We start from the raw sequence: 24,347 nt of genomic DNA, 5'->3' as shown, positions 1-24,347 counted from the left end.
GAATGTGGCATGTGTCAGTTTTTATAATGCAGGTAATGATTATTCAACTGTTACAATAGCCTAATGAGTAAGGCACTGTTCTGTCTCCAGCGTCGTGGGTTTGAGTCCCAGTTGCTGAATGTCTCTCCTCGCCCTTCACCCCCTTTCTTCCTGTACTGTCCAGTCAAATTTACTATTAGATTAAGTGCAGATGAAATATATTTACACTGGATGAAGGCTACGGCTAACATTACTAATGAACCATCAACAACAGCGGCGCTAAACTTTCTACTTAAACATAATTTCAGCAAGTCTCCAGTGAAAACAAGGACCACTTTCTTGTTTCATACAAAATTGACATACTGCTCTCTGCTGGCCTCGCTGCCCGTTGTGTGTCGTTGCAATATATTACACGTTTTCACCACCATCTCAGCATCAACAAATCACAAATCAGTTTGTGACACGGCATTGGTCATTTCTGTTCCTACTGCCACCAGTGTGGGGCAAGTTGCTTTAACATTGTAATGTATTCTATATTAGTGATTATAACTTTAAAAATGACGGCGGCGCAGATGGTAGAGCGGGTCGTCTCATGATCGGGGGTTTCGAATCCCACCTCCTGAAGGTGCACACTGTTGTTGTGTCCTTGGGCAAGACACTTCACCTGCCTTGCCTCCAGTGTCAGCGTACATAGGTGTATGAATGAGAGAGTGAATGGGGGTGTGGTTCCTTGCTGTAAAGCGCTTTGAGTGTCTAGTGTAGGTGGAAAAGTGCTATATAAGTTGAGACCATTTACCATTTGCTTTTTACTGTTTCAAAAATGTAGCTGAGTTACACTACTTTGAGTTACTTTTGGCAAAACATTAACTGAAAATAGTAATAAAACCACCGAGCAAAAGTGCAGTCAGAGATGTCCTTTTCCTTGATTTGTTATGCTGCATTTTTTTGTTCACACATTGAAATGGACTTGTAAGTTACTTGAAATGTCTAATGACTAATAAATTCCCGTATTATGTTAAAGTAATATGTTATATTCATTAGTTACTGAAATATAATATATTTTGGTAATTCATAACTTTGAAATACGTTACCCCCAACACTGACTGCCACAGAAACTAGTGCCTCACTGAGTTGATTTGGAATGTTTAATAAGAGTTGTTTGCGGAAAATGATCAAAACAAGAGTTTGAAGCACTGGGGGTAAACCATTTTTAACCCTGCCAGCCGGTTAACCCACACTCAAATGCGGATGTATTTGCTCATGGACACATACGAGATGCTCCAGTCTGATTGATGTTACGCCTTGAATAATATTATCCCAGTCTCTGCTGCAACCTTTGGTCTTATTGTACCGCTCCCATGTCGCACCAGAAGGACACTGAATGTCAGTGCCACGCTTCAGTCTAATTCCCCCTATTCTCCGTCGAAAGCACCTAAACACAACACAGAGGGCGAGGTGGGCGTGTGGGGGCTTATGGCGCTCCCTGTTTTGAATGAGTAATGGACGAAGGCTGACAATTAAATCTGGAGCGGAGGGGAGATATCCGCGGATTATACGGGGTGAATATTTCCAAGCGTCTTTTTGTGCAAGGTCAGCTAATGAACACTCGGGGGAGAGCAACAGTTGTGTGTACCAAAAAAGAAAAAGAAAAAAAAGCGTTCAGAAATAGAAATTAATGACATAACTCAAAGCTCCGGGTGCCGCTTCGGAGATGTGAGCGTCAATGCTGGCCAACAAGCCGAAGCTAGCATCCCCTTAGCGCCACAGACCGGCGATGGTTTTGATGCCGCCCACTGCTCCTTCTATTAATTATCCGAGTGTCTGGCCACAAGCTTCCCTGTCCGCTACACAGTTAGCCCCCAGAGCTTTGCACATGTCCAAGTTGCCTTAATTGGTTCTCCCACGGCACAAGTACACAGTGGCGCAATGGCAGGTTTCAGGACATCAAGCACAATGGGCAATTTGTGCTTGATTTGCTTGCTCTCCCGCTCGCATCACTCTCTCTCTCAGACGCAGAGACGGATGTTGTGAAAGTTGTGAAAAAGGAAAATTGATGGTGGCAGTTTTTTTTTTCCGCTGACACTTAACCCGTTCTCTAATCAAGTTTAACAATGAAAGAGCGGTCAGTTACCGACCCTCAAAACTGGCGCAAAACTATATATTTTATAGAGCTTTTTTTTTTTCTGTGTCTTTTTTTGCTGAAAACAACCCAGAGTTGTTATTTTGCAGAGGGAAGACAGCTATTTCAAGCAAAACAAACGGCAACTGTTTCAGGCAGCCTGTTTTTCTTCCCCATTTTTTTTCCTGATGCTTGCCGGATGATCAATAGGCTAAATGAAAATGAGTAGCTTGGTGTCATTGCGGGGATTTGCTCAGCCAGACTCAAGGAAATGAGCGATATAGCAATTGACTGTATGCTGGAGCTGGAGGCTACACTGAGATGCAGTGTCAGTGCCGTGTCTTTTGGAGGGCACTGCCTGACCCGAAGTACAGCAAAGGATGATCTCAGTTTGGCCAAAGTCCCAGCTGAGGTTCAGATTATTCTATGGATATAATAGTTGTTCATTTGTTTCAGTAACGGTAAGAATGACCTTGGTAAAGTCTGTTTCAACACTACGTATAGAAAGAGCAACATGAGCAGCTGTCCAAAATGAAATATTTGATTCCATTCACACAAACAGTAATTTAATGGCCAAGTTAATGGGAGCACAATTTAGCTACTGCATAAAAATGACATCAATGGAGTGTGTTACCAATTATATCAATCATGCTTTAGTGCACTATCATTTCCTCTTTTCACTATATCAAAATTTTACGGTTTATTTAACATCCTTCCCCTCATCAGTATTATCTCTGGGTGTTTGGGTTATAATGTGTCAAATATGTAAAAGTAAAGGCTGGCTGGAGGAAAAAAGATGGATTCTTAATTACCGCCGTCACTCATCCATCCATCCATCCATCCATCCATCCATCCATCCATCCATCTTCTTCCACTTTTCCGTTTCCGGGTCGTGCCCAGTCCGAGCTGCCCAAATCACATTGCACCAGCCCCTTATGGCTCCTCCTGGAGGTAGTGGGTCCACAGGAGGACGGCCTCACGATTCTGAGGCCTGTTGGTCTCTCATAAGGGGCTCTCTCATAAGGGGCCCCTTATGAGAGGGCTTCTGAACCGCTCTTTGTCACCTAGGACCTGTTTGCCATGCTACCAGGGGCACGAAGCCCCCGACAACAGAGCTCCCGCTCACTCAATCAAGTTAAAATGTCAATTTTAAACTCTTTCATCAGTGATAAAGTCTGACATCTTAATATGTCCTAAAGAGAAAAAGAGAAAGAGTTGCCACTGAAAGTTTTGACTTTTTTTTTTAAAGAGTTAAGAAACGGATTGTTTGTTTGCAAGGAGCATCATGGGGCTGCCCGCGAGCCACTAAGCAAAAAGCCAAATTTCAATGCCACCAAAAACACAAAGGACTTAATTAGAGCTAGAGTTATTTGCCGAGTCATTTGCACCTTTGTACCAGGGCGACGACCTCGGACCGCCCTGTGGAGGTTTTCTGACAGACGGTGCAATGGGCCGTGCATAACAACAGGTGACGACCAAATCTGCCCGTGTCCAGAGTCGTGCCTGTCATATCAAATCCCTCATTATTCTGGTCCCTTAAAGGAACAGTCTCTGAAGGATCTGGAAGGACCAACCCAGAGTGGAGTTTAAGACTTTTTAGACGACACGAAGAGCTGAGCTATCCAGACATATTTGCTTTGTCAATTGTAACAAAAGTCAAGACAAATTAGAAAGTATTCCAGATTTCCTCAATATTACGTATTTGAGCACCTCCATCCCACCTCTGAGGTGGGATGGAGTCTCCCTGTAAAGGAGAAGTGCTCACTAGCACAGATTTTGACAGGTTTGACAATATTTGAGAGAAATGGGTCTATTGTGTACAGAGAAAATGTTTCATGTCTTTGAGCTCACTCCATGAAAAATGAAAGCAAACACAAAAGTGGTGTGTTTATATTTTTGTTCAGTGTAGATGCTGTATTTATTGTTTTTTATTATAAAAAATCATGAGTTTGGTTTCAATGTCGGTGGGGACACTATACGATATTAAGTAAACATTCATTTCTTTATTATTTATATTGTTTTCATGGTTGGAAATAGGAAGAAGAGGAAACGCTGGATGTTGAACTTTACGAGCATCAGTGGGTTTGGTGAGTGTTTATGATGTTAAAAAATGCTCTTCACATTATTTCGCTTGTGGCCTGTGCGGTTTACATCATCAAGCATATGTTTTTACAGGGTTTCAGTACAGCTTATATGGCTCAGCCTGTGAAGTTGAGCTTTTTAGTGTCACAAAACATGATTTGCAAAGTAGATGTTTTAATTGTTATTGAATGAGTATGCTAACATTACTTTGATAATAAAGTAACAGTAGTAAAGGAACACATTAGTTTTCCAGAGGAGTAACAAGGTAACTAAACCTTTGGTCTTATTGTTCCGCTCCCATGTCGCACCAGAAGGACACTGAATATCAGTGCCACGCTCCAGTCTAATTCCCCCTATTCTCTGTCAAAAGTACCTAAACACAACACAGAGGGTGAGGTGGGCATGTGGGGGCTCATAGCGCTCCCTGTTTTGAATGAGAAATGGATGAAGGCTGACAATTAAACTAATCGACACTTTTTAAAATGTGCCAGGTAGTTTTAGCTTTACCCACTGTACTTTATCCTGTTTTTGCGTGACCCCTGCTACATCCTACTGCTACAACAGAACATTGGAGGTACCTGTTTTCCTGGGGCAGGTCACCCTCATTCTCTGCGTGTGAAGGTTTATTGGGATGAACTCCAGTGACTTCTGAGCTTTACAGCAGCTTGGCTTGAACGAACCTGGAAAACACATGGTCACAGTGATGAAACACAATTGCAGATAACCACACACTTACAAACATGACCTTGTTGCAGCATAATCTATTTATAGTTATGATGGCAATTTACTCTTTGTGCTGTTTTTTGTCTTTCCCCATAATGCAGCACAACATGGAAGCACTTTACAGGTTGCCACAGGAGCATTGTGAGGTGGGTTAAATTTCACTATGGCCTTATAGCCATATGGCCCTATGCCTTACCATAGTTGAGCCTTGGTAATAATAAATACTCAAAATATCATGAATCACTGCTGGATAGAAGTTAGTTGAATCTTCTTTTTGGCATCAGAAAGTGCTCCGACCAGGATCACCATCACTATACTATTTAGCCACATAAATGAGTGGCTTTTTCACAGCATAAAAATCTCATAAGTGAATTAGCTGAAAAGTAGCTGTAATGTGTATCCAATCAAACATGTTATAAGTGTTCAAGCTTTTGAGACAAGTTAATCACCAAGCATTCAAAGTGAAATGGGGACACAGCTTGTAATCCCCGTCCCCTCGCTCCGTGAACGGTCAGCTAATGAGCACACATGAAGTCGGCCCAAAATAAATAATAGCTCCAGTGGTTTAGGACAATTGGGTCAGAAACATTTACAGAGAAGCCAATCAAAATTCAATTAGGACTCAAATATTTAATACTTGGAAAATGAATCTTGTAAAGTTAAAACCCGGACAACTCGACAGACTTTTTTGACAAATCCCAAACGTTTTGGCTGGAGCCGAACCAATTCCAAGGCATCCGTGGGGCTCTGTCATGGATGTGCGACAGCTGGAACTTGAGTCCTCCAAGTTTGTTGAGGGCCAGCCCCCCCAATCCCTCATATATAACCACATTTAACCCCCCTCTCAAAACACTGCAGCTTCTTTATCCAAAGAGTGACCTGTCCTGTACATGTGCTGGTACACTGCTTCCTTCTCCACTTGTCTAGTTTTAACTTTATATATAGACTGAATTAAAAAATTGAATGACTGAGTATTTACACTTGACTTGGAAATTGTTTCAAATGTCCCTTCTGGGCTACGGTATAAAAACTCCTTAAGGCTAAGTTTCTCAATCACAAAAAATGTAATGCTCATTGCCTTTTCGTTGGTATTGTTTTGTTGATCCATAAAAGTGGATTGATTTAGCAACAATTTAATGGAAGGTCTAAAGACACTGATCACAAGGCTGTGACTGCTTTACAAATGCATGTCTCGGCACAATGTTTTAATATTTCATCCATTACAATGCCCACAGGTCATCAAGTTCAACACACAATGAAGAATACAATGAAGAACTTACAATGAAGAACTACTATGCTTACGTAGCTTGTTCAACCAGACTTAAAACTCTGCCTTACAAAGACGCTGGGGCTGCTGCAAGCCATTTTGGTGCCCTAAGCTAATTTTTTTAATGCTGCCCCCCAATTAAAATGAAACACACTCTCAAAACTAACTTACACCAGTAGTCTCGTAACTCCCCCCAGAACCTGAGTTTCTCTGCTCCGCCCCTGCAGCTGTGGCACACTTCCCAACTTTCCTTTCTCACTCGCTGCTGTGAGCACAGGCACCAGAGAACAGTACATGATGCAAAAGTTTTGTTAGGATCTGAACTAAAGTTTGCAGTGAATTTACTGCGTTTGTTTGAGCGAACAGTGCGTGAACCCTCCTCGACAAGATTCCTACGTGCGTTGTTTCATTGGTCGCATTGGCAACATTTCTATAGCTCATTATTCTCACTGAATATGGGCTGTTGCATTTGTCCACTGCATAAATAAAACAGCAGTGCAAATACTGTAAATACTGTCCGTTCAATCACAATGGTCTTAATGGGGTGCCCCTCAGAGCACTGGGTGCCTGATGCACAGGGAGCGGCGGCCCTGCAAAGACATGTAGTCTGGTGTTATCCCTGCAAGTAATAACTGCAGATGTCGTTTTATGCATCTACTGCTCAAAATTTTTAAATTTTCTAATACCATTTACTGTGTAAACAATACAGCGTTCAATATGTTCAATATTGAACGTTCAATACAGTGTTCAATTTGCTTTTCTTCCGTCTAAAATTGTCTCAAAAGTGAGCTAATGGATAACGCCCCCTCTATTAGTAGCTAACATTGGAACAGCACTTTGACAATTGAGACTTATATGTTGTGAAAGAAAACTTTCAACCATTTGCCTTTGGAAATATTGATATTTTTAAATTGTAGATCACTGATTATTACTGATTATTTATGATGTTATATAATGTTTGCTGCTACTGACTTTTAAACTGTTTGCTGTATATGACCTTGGTTTGAAATTCCCTGTTTCCTTTCTCCCCCCCAAAATAAAAAAAATCAATGACAGTCTTTCTTGCTCCAAGCCACATTTTGACATTTGAAGTTGTTGCTCAAACCTAAGTATGCAAATTGAGCTGATGAGAGTCTTTGAAATGAGCCGGAGCTTTCAGGGACAATTAGGCGGCAGAAGACAGTTGACGTGTTGTGATGCTTCCTGGTTGGGCCAATTCCCCTCACATGATCCTGTACTGCAGAGAAAAAGTGCCAAAATAGAACCACCACAGTCGTATCAAATCACTTTCCTCAAAGCCATATTTTGTGACACATCAAGACCTCTGAACCAACAGTGTCGACTTTTTCTAAGCCCACGCAGAACTACTTGGGGAAAAAAAAAACGTTGCAGACGATACAGTATGAATATACAGCAGTTGAATAATCTATTACAGTGACTTACAAAGCTTACAGTCAAGCAGATGAGCTCGTCTTATCATTTTTTTACCGCCCACCTGCGTAATGTTTATAATTAGATCGCTTACAACAATAAAATGACAACACAAAAGCCATACTGTATCCAAATAATCGGCTTCTCCGTCAGCATCTTTGTTTAGTGTAAGACATTTTTACTACCGCTCATTAACCACTGCGAAAGCACAACACGCATGATTGCAGATGAGCCGGTACCTGCCACGCGTTTAAAAAAAAAAAATTTGGCAGCTTGTCCAAACATGAAAACAAAAAACCCTTCGCGCCGCGTTTTACTCTCCACATAACGCTAAAAAACTGCTGGAGCCGAAACGCGGCGTTAACTCAGAAATGGATCGCGTCTGCGAGCCGGTCGGCGCTGACAGCAATATGCCTTATTATTTTCAAGCACTGGGAAAATCAATCACGGTCCTCTCACTGAAGGTGGAGGCACGTTGATGCAGACTTGTCGGAGTGTGAAGGGAAACAGATGGCTTCGCGGGAGTCGGCTGCACGTGCGGAGCGTCGGCTGCGCGTGGAATCCGGCGATGGAGACAAAGGAGTTGGGATAATAATGTTGTGTTTAATGTAACAGCGCGTTGCTTGGAGTTGGACGGTCTGTGGGTAAAGCAGTAAAACACAGTGGCTCCCCCATAGAAATAACAGCCTTTTAAGCACTCGAGGACGGGGATAAGGGTTTGTGTAGTGGCGCAACGTTTAGTTCTCATGCTTCACAGCAAGAAGGTCCTGTTTCCAATTGTGTGACTTTAGGGATAACACTTATTCTAAAACCGATAAGAGGACTTTGATTTAAGTACTTGCCGATACTGAATACCGATACGAGTACAAGGCATTTTCTTCAACATACTTTTTAAAGTGAATAGACGGTTTATAGACTGACTTTTTCACAGCAGATTGGTTAGTAATTAGTCAATTTACTCATTTACATTTCCTTGAGTAAAGTAGGCTACACTTTTAAGAGAAGTTATATCAGAATTGAGAATATGCCATTTTGTTGTTTTTATTTTTCATTCAATATTATTTTGAATTTTTATTAGCCTTCCGTAAACTCTGGTCAATTATAATCTCCCTAAATGTACGTCTGGGTCTGATCTCAGTGGCTGCGTTACATCGGTTGAATTACTACCAACCATTCAGTGAGTGGGGGAGGCGGGTTGTAGGTGACGTCAAGCATTCGCGCCGATTTGCTGGTTGTAGTTTGGCAATGGCGGCGGATACGAAAGTAATGGAAGCTCTTCGATCCGTTCTGGCTCGGCTCCCAAATATCCTGAAATTAAAACTGAAGCCTTGGAATGCGCAAGGAATGCTCCCAAGAGCATAGCTGATAGCTGCTTCACTCACTCAGGCGCATTACATACGTCGCGACCAAATGCTAGGGAAAATCAGATCCAATCGTTTCAAAGGAGTTCACCCCTCCCACCTGATAACGGAACTCAATTGTGAAGTTCCAGACCCTTGTACGAAACATAGTAATTATGAGGGTCTGGTAAAACCAGGCTAGGTTCGCTTACTACAGCTCCTTGTGGATTTTCCCGTGTGGTTATAGCAACTTAGCCAGTCGCCTACTGCATTTTCTTTGTTCTGCTCAGGGCCGTGGGAACCCAGGGTGCTGAGGGCGCTGCAGCACCCCCTGGTGGATCATTTGCGAATATTAATAAACAGGAAATATGCATAGTTTTTGGGGTAAATTTTGTTCCTCAGCACCCCCTAACTAAAACCAATCAATCAATCAATCAATGAAAGTTTATTTATATAGCACTTTAAAACAACACCAGGAGGACCAAAGTGCTTCACGGAAAGATAAAAACAATTCAAAAACACCAAATGATTACTCATGATTACACAATGCAGTGTGCTCTAAGTATTAAAAGCAAGTTTGAAAAGATGAGTCTTTAATCTGTATTTAAAAAGGGACAGGTCCGTGAGAACAAGCAGACTGAGGGGCAGGCTGTTCCACAGTTTAGGCGCAGCAACCACAAATGAACGATCGCCCCACTGTTTGTACTGGGAACGTCCAGAACCATTTGCTTGGCAGACTGGAGAGCTCTGCCGGGGCGATGTACGGTCAACAACTCAGTTAGATATAACGGAGCGAGACCATGAAGAGCTTTAAAAACAAGCATTAACATTTTAACATCAATCCGAAAACGGACCGGGAGCCAGTGTATCTTCCCACGGCCCTGGTTCTACTACAGCTAATTTTCGCTTAATATGGACATGTTGTATCTCTTTGTTTTGCATTGTCGGAGTACTTTTTAGTCGCTGGGGTAGTTTGACAGATAAATTAAATCTGCCGGCTAATTACTGTTAGCGGATAGTTAGCAACATTAGCCTGTATCTTGACATTTAGCTCTGGTTAAATCCAGCACAGACTCTGATTTAGGAGTGTAGTCTGTAATGAAGTCAGCTCTATGTGGAATATTGTATTTCCACGAAAGAATTTTCAAGTTTTTTACTTTTCTCTCCTCAGCTGAAAGGTGCGTGTAGGTATCGGCACCTCACTAATGAGTACGAGTATGAGTAAAACCATGTGGTATCGAGCCGATTGCATCCTTATATGACTTTGCATGTTCTCTCCTTGCCTACCACCAAAAACATATACAATAGGCCAGGATGATTGTTCTGTGATGCGTTTGCTGTTGAGGAGTGAACTCTGTCTCCCTACTTTCCCTCATAAAATAAATTATTATTTATTATTTATTAATAATAAATAATAATAATAATCCTGTGTTTATTTTTGATAGTCCTTCTGTGTGTCGTCAGTAGAGATAAAAGACAAGATCCCCCCTTTTCAATAGCGTGCCCTTTACTTCTGTATGTGCTGTCCACTAGGCGTCATCTGTCTCACTAAGAGGCCATGACAGGTACACAGCCAGAGGTCCCAGTCGGCCGCCGATGTGTTCATTAAAGCAGGAAAACTGTGGACTTCACCTCTGCATGTGCATATCCTCCTCCTTCTGCTCTCTTTTTCCCCGAGTAGCAAGCGAGGCTATCATCTGCGCTTGGTGGCCTCGAGAACTCTAGGGACCCAGTTAATCCGTGCTAGTGACCGTTGTAGGTGAGATGAATTAGCCATATCAAGCCCCCATCTGTTCTGCCCAGGTGGATTGGCCACGTGACAGGAAATCTGCAGCGCGAGACAACATCTGGCCACTCGAGCGCTTCTTTGAACATCATCATCATCACCTTCATTCCTTTGCTGTAAGTCAGTTTTAAGCACATCTTTGATTGCACCATGAGCAACAGAAAAACAATGTGCAATGACTCCTGATGACTGAGACAAAAAGTCTGTTGTGTAGGGAACCAGGGATACAGGGATCACTGGGAATGTTATATGTATTTTTTTTCTTTAAAAAAATAAATAATAATGAATAGGAAATTATGCACCAACAACTCGGGGGTGCTCATAGTATAAATGGAAGGCCCAGGAGTTCAGACAAAATACGTTGTAGAATGAAGAGAACAACATGACAACTGCAGAACCTTTATGAGAGGGCACCCAGAAAATGCCTGAACAGCCAGTGTTGGGGAGGAACTGAATACATAGATTTAGAATACTCCTTTTTATTAACCATACTCCGGTACAGTTACTCTTTCATTTGAGGGTATTCAGAATATCTTAAAACAAAGGAATAGCAGTACTCAATCATTAAATTCCAACTTCATATTGCAGCATTCATACAAAAGAAAAGATCAAAACAACAAGGGAAAAGTCTGACTCTGTGCTGTACTGGTCTCGCACACAGCAGTGGCTTTTTCAGTGGGAGTGCTGGCTCAAGCTGAATGAGCGGCGAGTCACGTTTCTTACAATAAATGATCTGTCTCTCCAACTAAAATACTAGGAATCACTATTTAAGACTAAATGCGATGTGCGGTGATCTGCTGCGCTCCTAGTGGGCAGTTCATAACAGGTGGTATTCAGCCTTCTGTGACAAAATACAATTTCAAAATATTCCTTCCTAACACCGCTGGCAGAGCTGAGAACACTGTAGGTTTCTTTAATCAATGAGATTGTTAGAAGGGCCGTCCACGCGAGAGGAGACATGCTGCGTTAGCACTGGGATCAGCCTCAGTGAGTCATGATACACACTTATTCACTTTAGCCAATTTAGCTCGTATAACCTTTGGTCTCTGGCTTTGAAGACTCTGATGTATAATTAATATGCAAAACTCAAGATATCCGAGACCCCGAGTGCTTGCTAGAAGACGACCACTTTCACCTTAAATCAGAAGAGATCAGGCCAAATTTTGAAACAGTAACGTTCATGTTGTTTGCGTTATTGTAATTCCTGCAATTCCCTGACTCACACACTATGGTGACAGCGCCTCAGATGGTAGAGCAGGTCCTCTAACGAATGGAAGGTTGGTAGTTTATGTGGAAAAATGTTAGTCATTATAGTATGCAGCAAGTAGATGTGTATACAGTCTTCAAGCGGCGCTCAATGGCTCTCTGAGGTCATTCCCTTGTTAATAATGCATTAGAACATTTAGAGCGCCAGACCTAAACATCAGGACTGCACAGTACACAGCCCCCCATCGGTGTTTTTGTTTTCTGCTGCCTGCTGTTTGGCAAACCTCCCATTCAGACTTTTCTTCAATATCACTTGACCCACAAACATGCTCAGACTATTGATGTTTCTTTTTGAGGGACCAACTAAGGAAAAATAATGTCCTCCCTATTCCATAGTCTACATGGTACACTATGCACTATACACTATCACGCTATTTTGAAGGGGAGTCCCAATGTACAATGAGTGAACAACTAGGGCACTCGAAAAGTATCCCAAGTTTGAAAAGTTTTGCTGCAGGCTATATGGCCAACCATTATTAATTATATTTTCATTATGCTGCGTTTATCTGAGGGTCATGGGTCTCTAGGTAGCTTCAGCATTGTCTTTGACAACTTTGATGGCATGGGTGTTATCCTCTGTTTCACCCAGCAATAGTGATAGAAGGTAGGGTAGGGTTAATGTATTTAATCAGGCAGTCTTGCTTCTTTCAAGCTTGACACACAGGGCTGCCACATTTATTTTGCCTACTTCAACTACAGCTTTGCTCCGGTCGCAGTGTTCGGTGGCCTCCCAGCAAGAGAGTAACACATAGTAATTTTTGTCAGCCGGTCATTTATACCCATTCATAATATGGCATATTCTGTTGCTCTCTCCTGCGGCTGTTTGTGTGCCAAGGACACTGAGCCTTCACCAGAGAAGTCTCACATATCCTAGGAATGGGTGGACCAAAAACCATGTTTCTATCTTCACTATTTTATTTTTTAGGAATTTTTTGTTCCCAATTTCCCAGCATTTTCATATGGTCCTTCTCATGATGCTTTTCTTTCATTTTATTAGACATGACACAGTGTAATATAAAAGAACACGACTCAAATGTGTCATGTATTGGCATGTTTTGATAGATTTTGATGACAAGTGCTTTTTATCGGTTGTATTATCTCGGGTAAAAATCACCCGCCGTTAGTGATGGTGTTATGGATTTGAGCGATAGTGTTCAAGGGTTAAACAAAGTATTTTTTTTTTTTTTTGCAGGATAGAGCCATGGATACTAATGGTTAGTACTTTAATTAAGTTAACTAATTGGACATTTATCTCTATTTGCTCTCAACAAATACACTGCCGGACAAAAAAAACAGTCACCCACCTTAATATTGGGTTGGACCGCCTTTAGCTTTCATAATACTTTTTTCATAACACATTCAGTGCGGCATTGTTTCAATAAGCTTCTGCCTTGTTAAAGATCCGTCTCCAGCACATCCCAAAGATTCTCAACGGGGCTAAGATTTGAACTCTGTGGTGGCCAATCCATGTGTGAAAATGAAGTCTCATGATCCCTGAACCACTCTTTCACAAAGTGAGCCCTGGCAGTGTCATCCTGGGATATGCCCGTGCCATCAGGAAGGAATAAATCTATTGATGGAATAAGGATTTTCAGCTGATCTTATTCTCTGGGCACAGTGTTGCTGAACCTAGACCTGACCGCCTGCAGCAGCCCCAGATCATAACAGTGAGTTGAATCCGGGTGGTGACTTTTATTTGGTCAGGCACTGTCCGGACATTACTTACCATGCAATGCTAGAGGTGTAGCGGTTCAGCTATCGCACAGTTCGGTACGATTCATGGTTCATCACAAGTGCAATATAAATAATAATTTAGCTTTGAAATAAAATAACATTGTAATATCCTCTCCAAATATAATTTATTGAGCTTTGAACATTTCATAACATTTAAAAACTGTTGTCTAATTTATAAAAGCTTACATGGGTTGGCTCCACCACCCCTAACAAGATATTTTAAATACAGAACAAGTGCCTCGAGAACAACTCGGTCCATGAGCAGAGGCGACTGTGAGGTTCCTGTGAGGAAAACCTCCTTTGGTCAAAATGTCCTGTCCTATAAAGGCAGTGTCCAGTGGAACAAACTACCAACCACTGTGAGGGAGGCAATCAGCTTCAAATCATTTAAAAGTCACTTAAAGGAGTGGCTCAGATCAACACAAACCTGTCAACATAATCGATAACATTTTATGTAAAACGTACCTTAGGGCACCACAGCACTTTAGATATATATAGGTATTTTAAAGAGAGAGAAAAAAAAACTTAATGAAATTTTAGATTTTTATAAATCCGTAGCAATTAATGAATTAAGTCTTCCCCTGGGTTTGTGGAAGTGAACCGCCTTCGCTCCCATTTTCTGCCTCACCCTTCCCTGTCCTCCCTGTCCTCTGTCCTGTCCAGTCTTTTGTCATTATATTTGCCTGAGATCCCTAATGTTCTTTGTACAGTATATTTGAATGTGTATCTTGTGGTCCCATTGTTCCTTGTCCTGCAGTCATTCTGTTCCTGTACTGTCTTGTGACTTTGTTATGTGTCATTGTTAAATGTTCAATGTGAAGTTTCACATCAGCCTGTCTAGGGACAACAGATGGAAATTAGCCTATGGCTAAAATCTGACATATTTACATATTTTATATGTTCATTAATATGTACTGTCCCTACTTAAATAAATAAATAAATAAATAAATAATGTTCATCATTAGGCAGAATAAAATTGACAATGCATTCAAATTTTTCAAAGCTGCTTTATAATAATACTGTATGTGCCCTTGAGCTCACAATGCAACAACATAGAAAACAAAATCATAGTGTTCTAGAGTAACATTCCATGTGCTCGCAAAGTGTTACATTTTTGGTTTTGCTTTCCATAGACGGCCGCTAAAACACGCAGAGCAGCTTTTTTTTTTTTGAGGCTGCATTGTTACACCCCCATGCAAAGCCTCTCTAAGAGCTTTCAGCTCACCAACCATTCCCATCACAAGATATCATTTGAATAATTTGTTAAATGAGTAGGTTTTGCATCCCTCTATGCTTTCCAACTTGTACGCCGAGACCAAAATGTGCAGTTTCAGCTTAGTTTCAAGTTTATAAATTTTAATAGATTCCAGTGGGGCTCTCAACTTTTACTACGTTCTGTTCCATAATTATCTTCAGTGGTCTTGTCATTTTACTGTGCCCCCTCAGCACCCGCGCGTTCCCACCTCGTCCATATTAGCTCCCCTGTCAACCTCTGCTTAAACACATTTGTTATCAGTAATTAATCTGCAGCGTTTGCACATACAGCGTGTTTGGCTAAGTTTGAGAAGGCCCCCGGATTAAAGCTCCTCTCTTAACGGTGCACCCCGCCGACCGCACAGGGGGCCTGTCAGGAGCCATAATGACCAATAGCACATAATCCATTTCTCTCTCGCTCTCTCTCTTTCTCTTCCCCCTGCCAGCTCGGCCGGAGAAGGGGCTTAGCTACCATTATGTCTTATCTGCAGGCCAACGCAGAAAGGCAACACAGACAAATATCTCATTATAGGGATTAGGCTAAAAATGAATCAGTTATCAAGCGCCGCTTTTTTCCATACTAAACTATGCATGGGAAGAGATTATAGAAGAGCATCGGAAGCGAACGGGCAGTCTATTAGCAGATAATGTTCGCATTGTTCCTTGGGTTGACACTGGTCATTTGATGGGTACGGTTAGTGTTACGATCCTGGAATTTCTTCCCATAATGCATTGCTTAAAACAACATCTACTAACATGGGCGGACGTGGGCTCAATCTGTGGACAAGGACTCCTTTTCACAACATAGTTCACAGTCTAAGGATTACTCTATCTTTAATGTTTGACAAGACGAGTGAAGTTTTTAATAAGGCAAAATAAGTACAAAATGCATTATTTCCTCTCCATGTTCAAAAGTGACTGGCAGTGTTCACAGAAACTTGAGGTTTTCTGCAGGGTGCACACTCGACAATGCTAATCAAAGAGCGCAGACAAGCAATCACTAACATTCCTTCACTGGGGGCATTTTAGAGTTACGAGATCACCTGCCACAGCTCAACAGCACCAAATCCTAAATACCACACCACTCCTCTTTAATATCAGTCCTCCGTAGGTTTGGAACACTACCAATCAGCACAAGTCCTTTCCAAAGTGTGTTTTTCATTCCCTGTGGAAGCCACAACAAATATTCATGGAACAAAATAACTCAATTTTGCCATTTTTTCTCCTGTATTGAATGTCAGTGGTTTCTTCATTGCCCAAGAGTTACAAAATATTATGACATTCCATATATCTATTTCCATACATTGTGTTTCAGGACTGCATGATTTGCCATTTGTGTCTCATGTGTATATTTCAAGTTACATTGTTTCTTAGTTGCAGATAACTTTTAATTGCTTTTTTTGAAGTGACATATTTAGTGTTCTGTATGGCAAATGTAGAGTCAGATGCAATGGATTGTGTAAATTGTGTGCAATACACAGATATACAGAAACTAAACACCTGTCAGTATAGGTATACAGCACTAATTAGTGGCGGTTTGTGGGTGTAACTTTGCTCTAATACAAATGCATTCTTCTCCATCGGTGCGGATGAAAAGTCTGTTGCTATGGAAACTCTGACAGCAGACGCACCTAAATGAAACAACCTTTCACCATGCTTCCCATTGATACAAATTGCAGGAATTCATCCCACAATTGCAAATGCTTGGGTCTTTTAGAATTAGGACAAACGCAAACAAAAGCGAGAAGGTTGTGACACGAGGTTCACTGGTCACGTTACTACTGCAACTACAATATTATGAAAGTCGACTTTCATTATGAAAGACAGGGCCTTGATGCAGGTTTTGCATACTTTCCAACAAATGGGAGTACAGAGCATAGCCATAGCCTTGTCTTGACAAAAGAGGAAGCGTCACAAATAGCTGTTCATTGGCATCGTATTTATCTGTGGATTCTTGAAACAAAAAAAAAACAAAAAAAAAAAACAGCTGTGTGGTTGCTTGCCTGTTGCTGGTTTTGATGAAAATGCTCACACAATCTATAAGTTTAGAGATCATCAGAAAACTAACTACAAGGCTACTTTTTGAGAGTCCATCTGCTCCTAAAAGCCTATCAGAGACTTGAGTCCGCTTCTAGACATCACAAATGTTATGAGGTGATCTGCTGTTAAACTGGAGTCTTACCCGTTATCTTGTCCATCTCTGCGAGCGTCTCTTGATATGAGCTGATGATGCCCCCGTAGCGGTTTATGACTTCTTTCCTCAGGTTGTCCCAGTGAGGAGACAGCTCGCCCAGCTCCGTCAGATCCTGCACCCTGCGTCACACAGCAAACACAAGCGCTCATAAATCACACTTTCACCTCTGAGAGCATCTCGCCTGCTCCCTGACAGTGCTTGTCCTATATGCTGCTAGATCAATACTGAGTACGTATGATTCAATGTGATTTATTATGCTACAAAAAATGGGGGGGGGGGGGAGAAAAAAAGCCCAAGATCAGATCAGTACTGGTGCCGAGTCACTTCTTAGATGTACAAAAATGATATAATAATCGTGAATTTGTCGAATGCAAGTGAAAACTAATATAGACTAAGCATCAAGGCAACGATCTGGCCAAGGTGCATCAGTAAACAGCACAGTCAAGGCATAATAACACAGTTAACAAAACAAACAAAAGGAGGTTACAGTAAAAACATTAAAAACATGTGCACTGATCCTGGAATATTGCAGAAATTGAGTTTTTGAAAGACGCAATTGACACAAATGAAGTGAGTTTTAAAGTTTGCTGTAATGATTCCAGTCGTTAGAAGCAGAGAATTGAAATCAAAATTGACCAAAGGATGTGTGCGACATGTGCAAACAGAGAGGTTTATGTACTGGAGCGAAGCGTGCGCCTGGATGTTTAACAGAGAGGTGAGGTATGAGGGGAGTTTGCCAATTAAAGGTGTGTAAATAAACAGCAACCAATCAGTTTTGCCTGTACCTAACTCGAAGCACCGGGTTCACAGGGAGAACATGCAAACTCCAGAGAGACGGGCTCCACTCGGAGATTGAGAGAGATGCAATTCATTCTTAACCAAATGGTCAGGGCCAACCTGATCCACTGAGAACTAGTAGTTTATCAGAATGAACATGACATCAGGCCATGCTGGATTTGTGCTTTTGATCCAGACTGTGGGGAAGTAAACCAGGACCAGGCCAGGTTTAAACTGAGATAAAACCTAGAATAAATCAGAGCTAAACTAACAAACAAACAAAACAAAATCCTTCCAAATTAATTAGACATGCAAATACAAGTGCAATGCATGGAAAAGCCATATTAATACTAAATTTTATGGCATTAGCGTTTCTGTTGTTAAAACTTATAACTAGTGTCATCGGCAAATGTTTGTAAAGCACTCATGGCAATATCACATTATTGGTCATATTTACCAGTGGATTCAAGGCAAAAGCATCAACTGAATTAATTATTTGTGAGAATTGAATAAAGGTCACAACAGCCAATTGCAATGCAAGTTGACCCCTGTTATGAGGAGTAAATGTATCATCAACCGGTACCTATAACCTACCAAACAATTTCAAAACATACATTATTGCTGTTATTTTTATGTTTTAGCACTGAAACGAGAAGCCACTAAGTGCAGTTGAAATTATCACCGCTTTTCAGATTCGGGGCGTAAATATCATCCCGCTTGAGTTTAGCTTGCAGCAGACACTCAGAGCCTCCCAGAGTGGCCTGTGCACAGTCAGATAAAAATATGTGTGATCCTCGGGGCCAAAAGCAGCAGTCCACTTATCCACTTGGCCCTATCATTTTGCTCCCATGCAAGTCTCATAATTGCGTCATTGCTTGTAATCACCAACTATCCGCTTTGTTTTCTTGTAGCACTATCAACCGAGTCCGAAGCTTGGGGGAAAATCTGTCTGGCTTCCTTTCCGTTGTGGCGGATAAGGAGGAAGCGTGATGACCTTTGACGTGAAATAAAAGAGTGGACTAATGCGGCGTGGCATCAGGAAGTATGCCGGGTTCAATATTTCATAGAGCTTGCTATATTTGGATTGAGGTCAGACGATGGCCAAGTGTGAATAATCGTGGTCAGTGAGGTCGAAAACATATAGCTACGAATTTCTGACATGGTAAGAGGCAAATGGGTCGGTGTAAAGTCGTCATCGCAATACATTCATGCTCCACTAACAACCGACCAAACGTTTCTGTCTGGAAGTTAAATCTTGGATTTGGGTTACTCCTACCATTGCTTCACTTGTACCTACTGTATTTTACGGAATAAAAGTCGCACTTTTTTTATAGTTTGGCTGGTCGTGCGACTTATACTCAGGTGCGACTTAAATATCAAAATGTATAATTTCACAAGTTCGACATTTTCACAATGACAGCCTCTAGAGGGCGCTCTAGGCTTGTGTACCAGTCTAGATACAGGCGGCATCTCTGGAATCGCCCAGATAAGGGGGAAAACAATTTTGAGAAAAATCTTAACTTTCTCTAATTATTCAAAAACTACTTTAACAAATGCTGAATTATGAATATAGTTTTCTACTAAATAAAGATACAAAGACATGGAGAGGAGCAAAGTGGTTCAACAGCCCATAAATACATAAATAACGGAGAATGCTAACATGATGCTACATGTCTCTGGACGTCTGAGATTCTGTTTTATGTTGCATTTGTTACAGTTACTGTCACATGTGAAAGAAAAGTCAATGACTTTGCGTATTTCCGCGTTACGAAGTCGAGCTTCGCATCATACGCTTCAAAAGAGCTCCGCTTTTTTCCATTTCCTAATTTTGATCTTTTTCTGTGAATATGAAGCCAAATTACATGAAATAAAGAGTAGCTGATCAGAAATCTGAAGAGCACAGAAGCTGATCCCAGAGCCACGATCTGCCTGCCTGTTGTTCAACCTACATCCTGCTGTGAGTGAAGCTGCTGCACGGGCTCCTTTTACACGCCGCCTCGAAAAGGAGGGAGATACAGACTCTCATTCATGTGTGTAGAGAGGAAACAGGATCTGTAGGACTATGGTTGGATTTTTGGTCAAAGACTGTTACAGTTTATGGGAAATATTTACCAATTATTTTGCAAAGAGCCGCATTGTATTAAACATATCCAATCATGCAAAGAGCGGCACTCCGATCGGCCAAGAGCCGCATGCGGCTCGAGAGCCGCTTGTTGGCCAGGGGTGTACTAGGAAATGGCTAAAAAGAGTGAAAAATTGCGTTTCTCTAAAGATCCTGTTTTCCCCCTCGGCGAAGCCACGCCCCCTTCTATGACAAGATGCCGTCTGTATCTATGCCCTCAAAAGAAAATCATAGTCTGCAGATTGCAAGCTGCAAGTAGTGAAATGTGCAGCTGAAAACGGTAATCGAGCAGCAGAAAGAAAGTTAGGAGTGAGGGAGAAATTTGTGAGAGACTGGCGAAAAGCGCTGGTTACTCTTACTGCAATGAAGAAAAAAAAAAAAAAAGCTAATCTGAAAGCTCGATGGCCACAGCAAGAGGAACGAGTTCGCAAATGGGTGCTTGAACAACGTGCTGCCGGGAGAGGCTTGTCAACGGTGCACCAGGGCGGCTGGAGCGACTGATACTTCGGAGCGACTCAGGCAAATACGGTATATGTGGTTACAATTAAAGATCGAATCAAATACAAAACAGAAAAATAAACAATTACGGCAAAATCTATGCATGTATGTTGCAAGATTGTTATGAAGGTAGACTCACCAAAACCAACCAAGTACACAAACATGAAACAAAGCCAAAGATCTCCTTAACAACTCAGTTCACTTGTCACACAAATTGAGAATTGAAACGCAGCATCACAGCCCATTCATGATCTCCATATGTTGTGACTTTTAGAAGAATTCTGCATCAAAATTAAATTAACTCAGTAAAAAATGTCGGGTGTTACAAAGGTCATTGCTGCAGATGGAGAGAAAAGAAAACAAATAGATGCAATTAATTTGTCGTCGTCAGCCACAGGATTCTTTGCCTTTTTTATCCTGCTATATCCTGTTAATCCTTGTTTGGATGGGAACAGGAAAACGAGCGGTGCATGGCTCTAAGATGAATTGCAATCAGATTCTCAACAGCTGCAACTATAGCAAATTGCCAAAGCAGGAATGATTTTCCCAAGAAACATAAAATGGGCTCTTACTGTATAAAATGTGTATTTAAAAAGTGGTAATCCTGCAGTTAATGTCTCTGTAAACATGTTCTGAATTTACGTGGTTTCTGCATTACTTTAAAGTTCATATTTCAGTCTTTTTTTCAATCTTTCATACTCCTGAATGTGTTTCAAATGGATTGTAAAGTACAAATCGCGAATCACAAAGAAATAAAAGGAAATGAAAAATGTTTGTTCCCAACATTGGTGGTAGCGCCATACAGTGTTCGATCATAATGTGCTGTCACTCTACATGTGCCCGTGTACACATTGTGGAAGCTGCCAATATGAGCAAATTAGTCAGGAAACAGCACTCCAGCAGCCATAGAACTCCAAATTGCAGGGATATTACGGCAATTAGAGGCTGAAGTAGTTCAATATGGCATCCTCGATGACAAATATATCGTTGAAACGCATTGCTTCTTGATAACAAGCCCAATCGTGTGTAATTATACTTCATGCATATTGTATACAGTGAGGCCTCAAATGAAAGGCTGCAATTTACAAATGCTTATAGCTTGGCCGCATTGTGGAGAGCAGACGTAATTGCGCGAATGCATAATGTAGCAGTTAGTTTGAACAAAAACAAAGCAACAAAAGCCCCGTGGGGTGATAGCCTCCGCTGCTTCCTGGTTCCTGCAGGTAAAGTTATATTTAGAGCACTTTGAAGTAAGAAACACGAGCAACGCCAAATACAAACTCACTGAAGGCCTCCTCGCAAAGTACTTTGAACAACGTTAACACGGGAAGGGCTTTTTCCAAACTAAACATTGGTTTTCATCTTTTTTTGCCCTCCAATTGTCCAATGTTTTCTAATTATTTTTTTTAAAAGGTTATTGTTTACAAAAGGAAATACGTTTTCCTGTGTAATTGTTTCTGGATCGGCACAGCAAACCATCTGACCCCTGGAGAGGTTGGCCTGAGACATGCTCAAAGACTAGAGTCATTTATGATCATTGTCTAAACGTGTTCAATCCTATCTATCTATCTATCTATCTATCTATCTATCTATCTATCTATCTATCTATCTATCTATCTATCTATCTATCTATCTATCTATCTATCTATCCATCTATCCATCTATCCATCTATCCATCTATCCATCTATCCATCTATCCATCCATCCATCCATCCATCCATCCATCCATCCATCCATCCATCCAGTCTTAATTTTAGTCAAAGTGATATTTTTGACGACTAAAATTGGACTAAAACTAAATTAAAAGTTTTTCATGAGACTAAAACTATGACTAAAATGTCCAGATATTTTAGTCGACTAAAATAAGACTCAATAAAAATGAAAAGGAGAGACTAAAATCAAACTTCTACTGACAGTCTACAAGAGCCTCATATCTGATTATAATGAATATTGTAAATAAAATGTGTCTTAAATTTAGTGGACTAAATTTACTTGCAATTTTAGTCGACTAAATCTCGACTAAAATTGAGGCGCTTTACCTTTTAAACCCCATGAGGTCCATGCTCCCGCCATCTCCAACATCGATGATTCTCAGACAGAAAGTGATAGAGACTTGCTGTCTTTTGTGTTGGAAAGTAGAAATTTCAAGCTTCAACCCCTTAACGCCGTGTGTCGATAATTCACAACATACCACTTCCTGCACTCCACTTTTTTAGCATCAGCTTGAAAGCAAAAACACTGATAATATATTTTTTATATAATTGGAAATAAATTCAGTTAAACGTGGTCCTGCTACGCCTCCGGGAGCTGTGTAACATCAAGGTGAAAATGTGTTAATTTACTTCTGAAGTACAGGTTCCTCTTCCAATATAACTGTTGTGTGCACGTTTCATAAATGCACATGTTGTGATTTTTTTATATGAACAGATAATCATAATATTATAAAACAACTATAATAATAAAATAACATAAAACTAACCTTTTCCATATCCAAAGTGTGTCCAAAAGGATTGGGACAGAAAAACAACAACAACTATAGAATGCTATTTGGGTTGGGTTGCATGTGCGCTAGAGAAACAGTCAAAAATATAAATGGAAATGAATGGAAATGCCTAGGGCGCCAAATTGGCTTGGGCCTGCCCTGCAGGAGATTTACTCTAAATTTCAGTCGATAGGGTTAGATGCCCTTGCAAATTTTATGAATACTCAGTAAATCTTCAGTCACGTTCTTTGCTTCAAGAGTAAAACTCTTTTTGTGCATCTCCGGACAACTAGACACAGACTGTGCGGGAGAAGCCACTTGCCCTGGAGTGATTGTGAAAATTTGTCATTTTTTAGTTATTTTTTTCTCCACAATAAATTATACCTGCTCAAGGTTGACTTTCCAGCAGTTTAGACCGAGACAGAGGAGCAGACAGATGGACAGATTAATTTTTTGTTTATAAATTTAGTGGAGTGTCACCAAAATCACCGGGGAATATTTGGCACAAATATCCATAGAACCATAAACCTCCGCACCCCATTATTAATGACTCCCAGATGACGTCTTGTACAGAGGGAAACGTCTCCACAGCTGCGGGGTAAATAACAAGTGCAGCAAACTTCATGGAGCAGCTGAATGTGTGTCTAGAGATCAGTCCTAATCAGCAAATACAGTCGCACACAGATGGCGAGTATGATCTATTCAACACACATGAAAAATCATCTGCATTAGAGCTGCACAATTTGAAAAAAGAAAATACTTTTCTAATCAGAATAGAGATTTGATTTGTGATTTATATGTTAGAATTAAGATTGAGTTAGTAGACTTTTTTTTTAAGAAAGTTCAGAAGCATTCACATTTGAGAGAAATCTAAAATGGGATTGAACAATGCAGAGAAAGTAGCGCTGTTGATATAAAAAGATTTGTACAATCAAATATTTTGCCAGAATTGGTCCAGAGCAACACTCCTTTTTTAACACTTAAGTTCAAACTTCTCTTTCTAGTGTATAGTTGAACGAGTAGCTACATAAAAGACAGTCACTTTGGAGGAGCAGACACAGTTTGTTGAACATTTGCCAAGTTGACTGTACAATAAATAAGGGATCACAGAAAACAGTTTGTTCATTTTGTAGCTTTGAACAAAGCTGCAGCTGCAGAGCAAAGCACTATGCGGCTCTGCAGGTGGCTCTGACTGATTCATGTACATGGCTCACAGGCGGGGAGGCTTCAGTACAAAACATTACAGTGATACAGCATGGTTACAGCACAAGTACAAATGATTGCATCTTGGAA

At 40.9% G+C, this 24,347-nt stretch overlaps 1 protein-coding gene across 3 annotated transcripts in view; it reads right to left on the bottom strand.

The window, feature by feature from the left end:
• Positions 1-24,347, bottom strand: part of inpp4b (inositol polyphosphate-4-phosphatase type II B) — a gene marked incomplete at its 3' end in the record, with an annotated part of 213,401 nt that overhangs the window by 40,446 nt on the left and 148,608 nt on the right. For all 3 annotated transcript variants that reach the window (XM_079553836.1, XM_079553835.1, XM_079553837.1), the window contains 2 exons: positions 17,164-17,294; positions 4,759-4,860 (listed from right to left, as the gene is read on the bottom strand). In XM_079553836.1, the coding sequence (XP_079409962.1) occupies positions 4,759-4,860; positions 17,164-17,294 (233 nt within the window). The remainder of the gene's footprint in view (positions 1-4,758; positions 4,861-17,163; positions 17,295-24,347) is intronic.

The sequence above is a fragment of the Gobius niger genome, assembly GCF_951799975.1.
Source record: "Gobius niger genome assembly, chromosome: 3".
Classification (NCBI taxonomy): Eukaryota; Metazoa; Chordata; class Actinopteri; order Gobiiformes; family Gobiidae; genus Gobius; species Gobius niger.
Note: the sequence above shows the minus strand (reverse complement) of the source record. Positions and strands in the feature narration are given on the sequence as shown.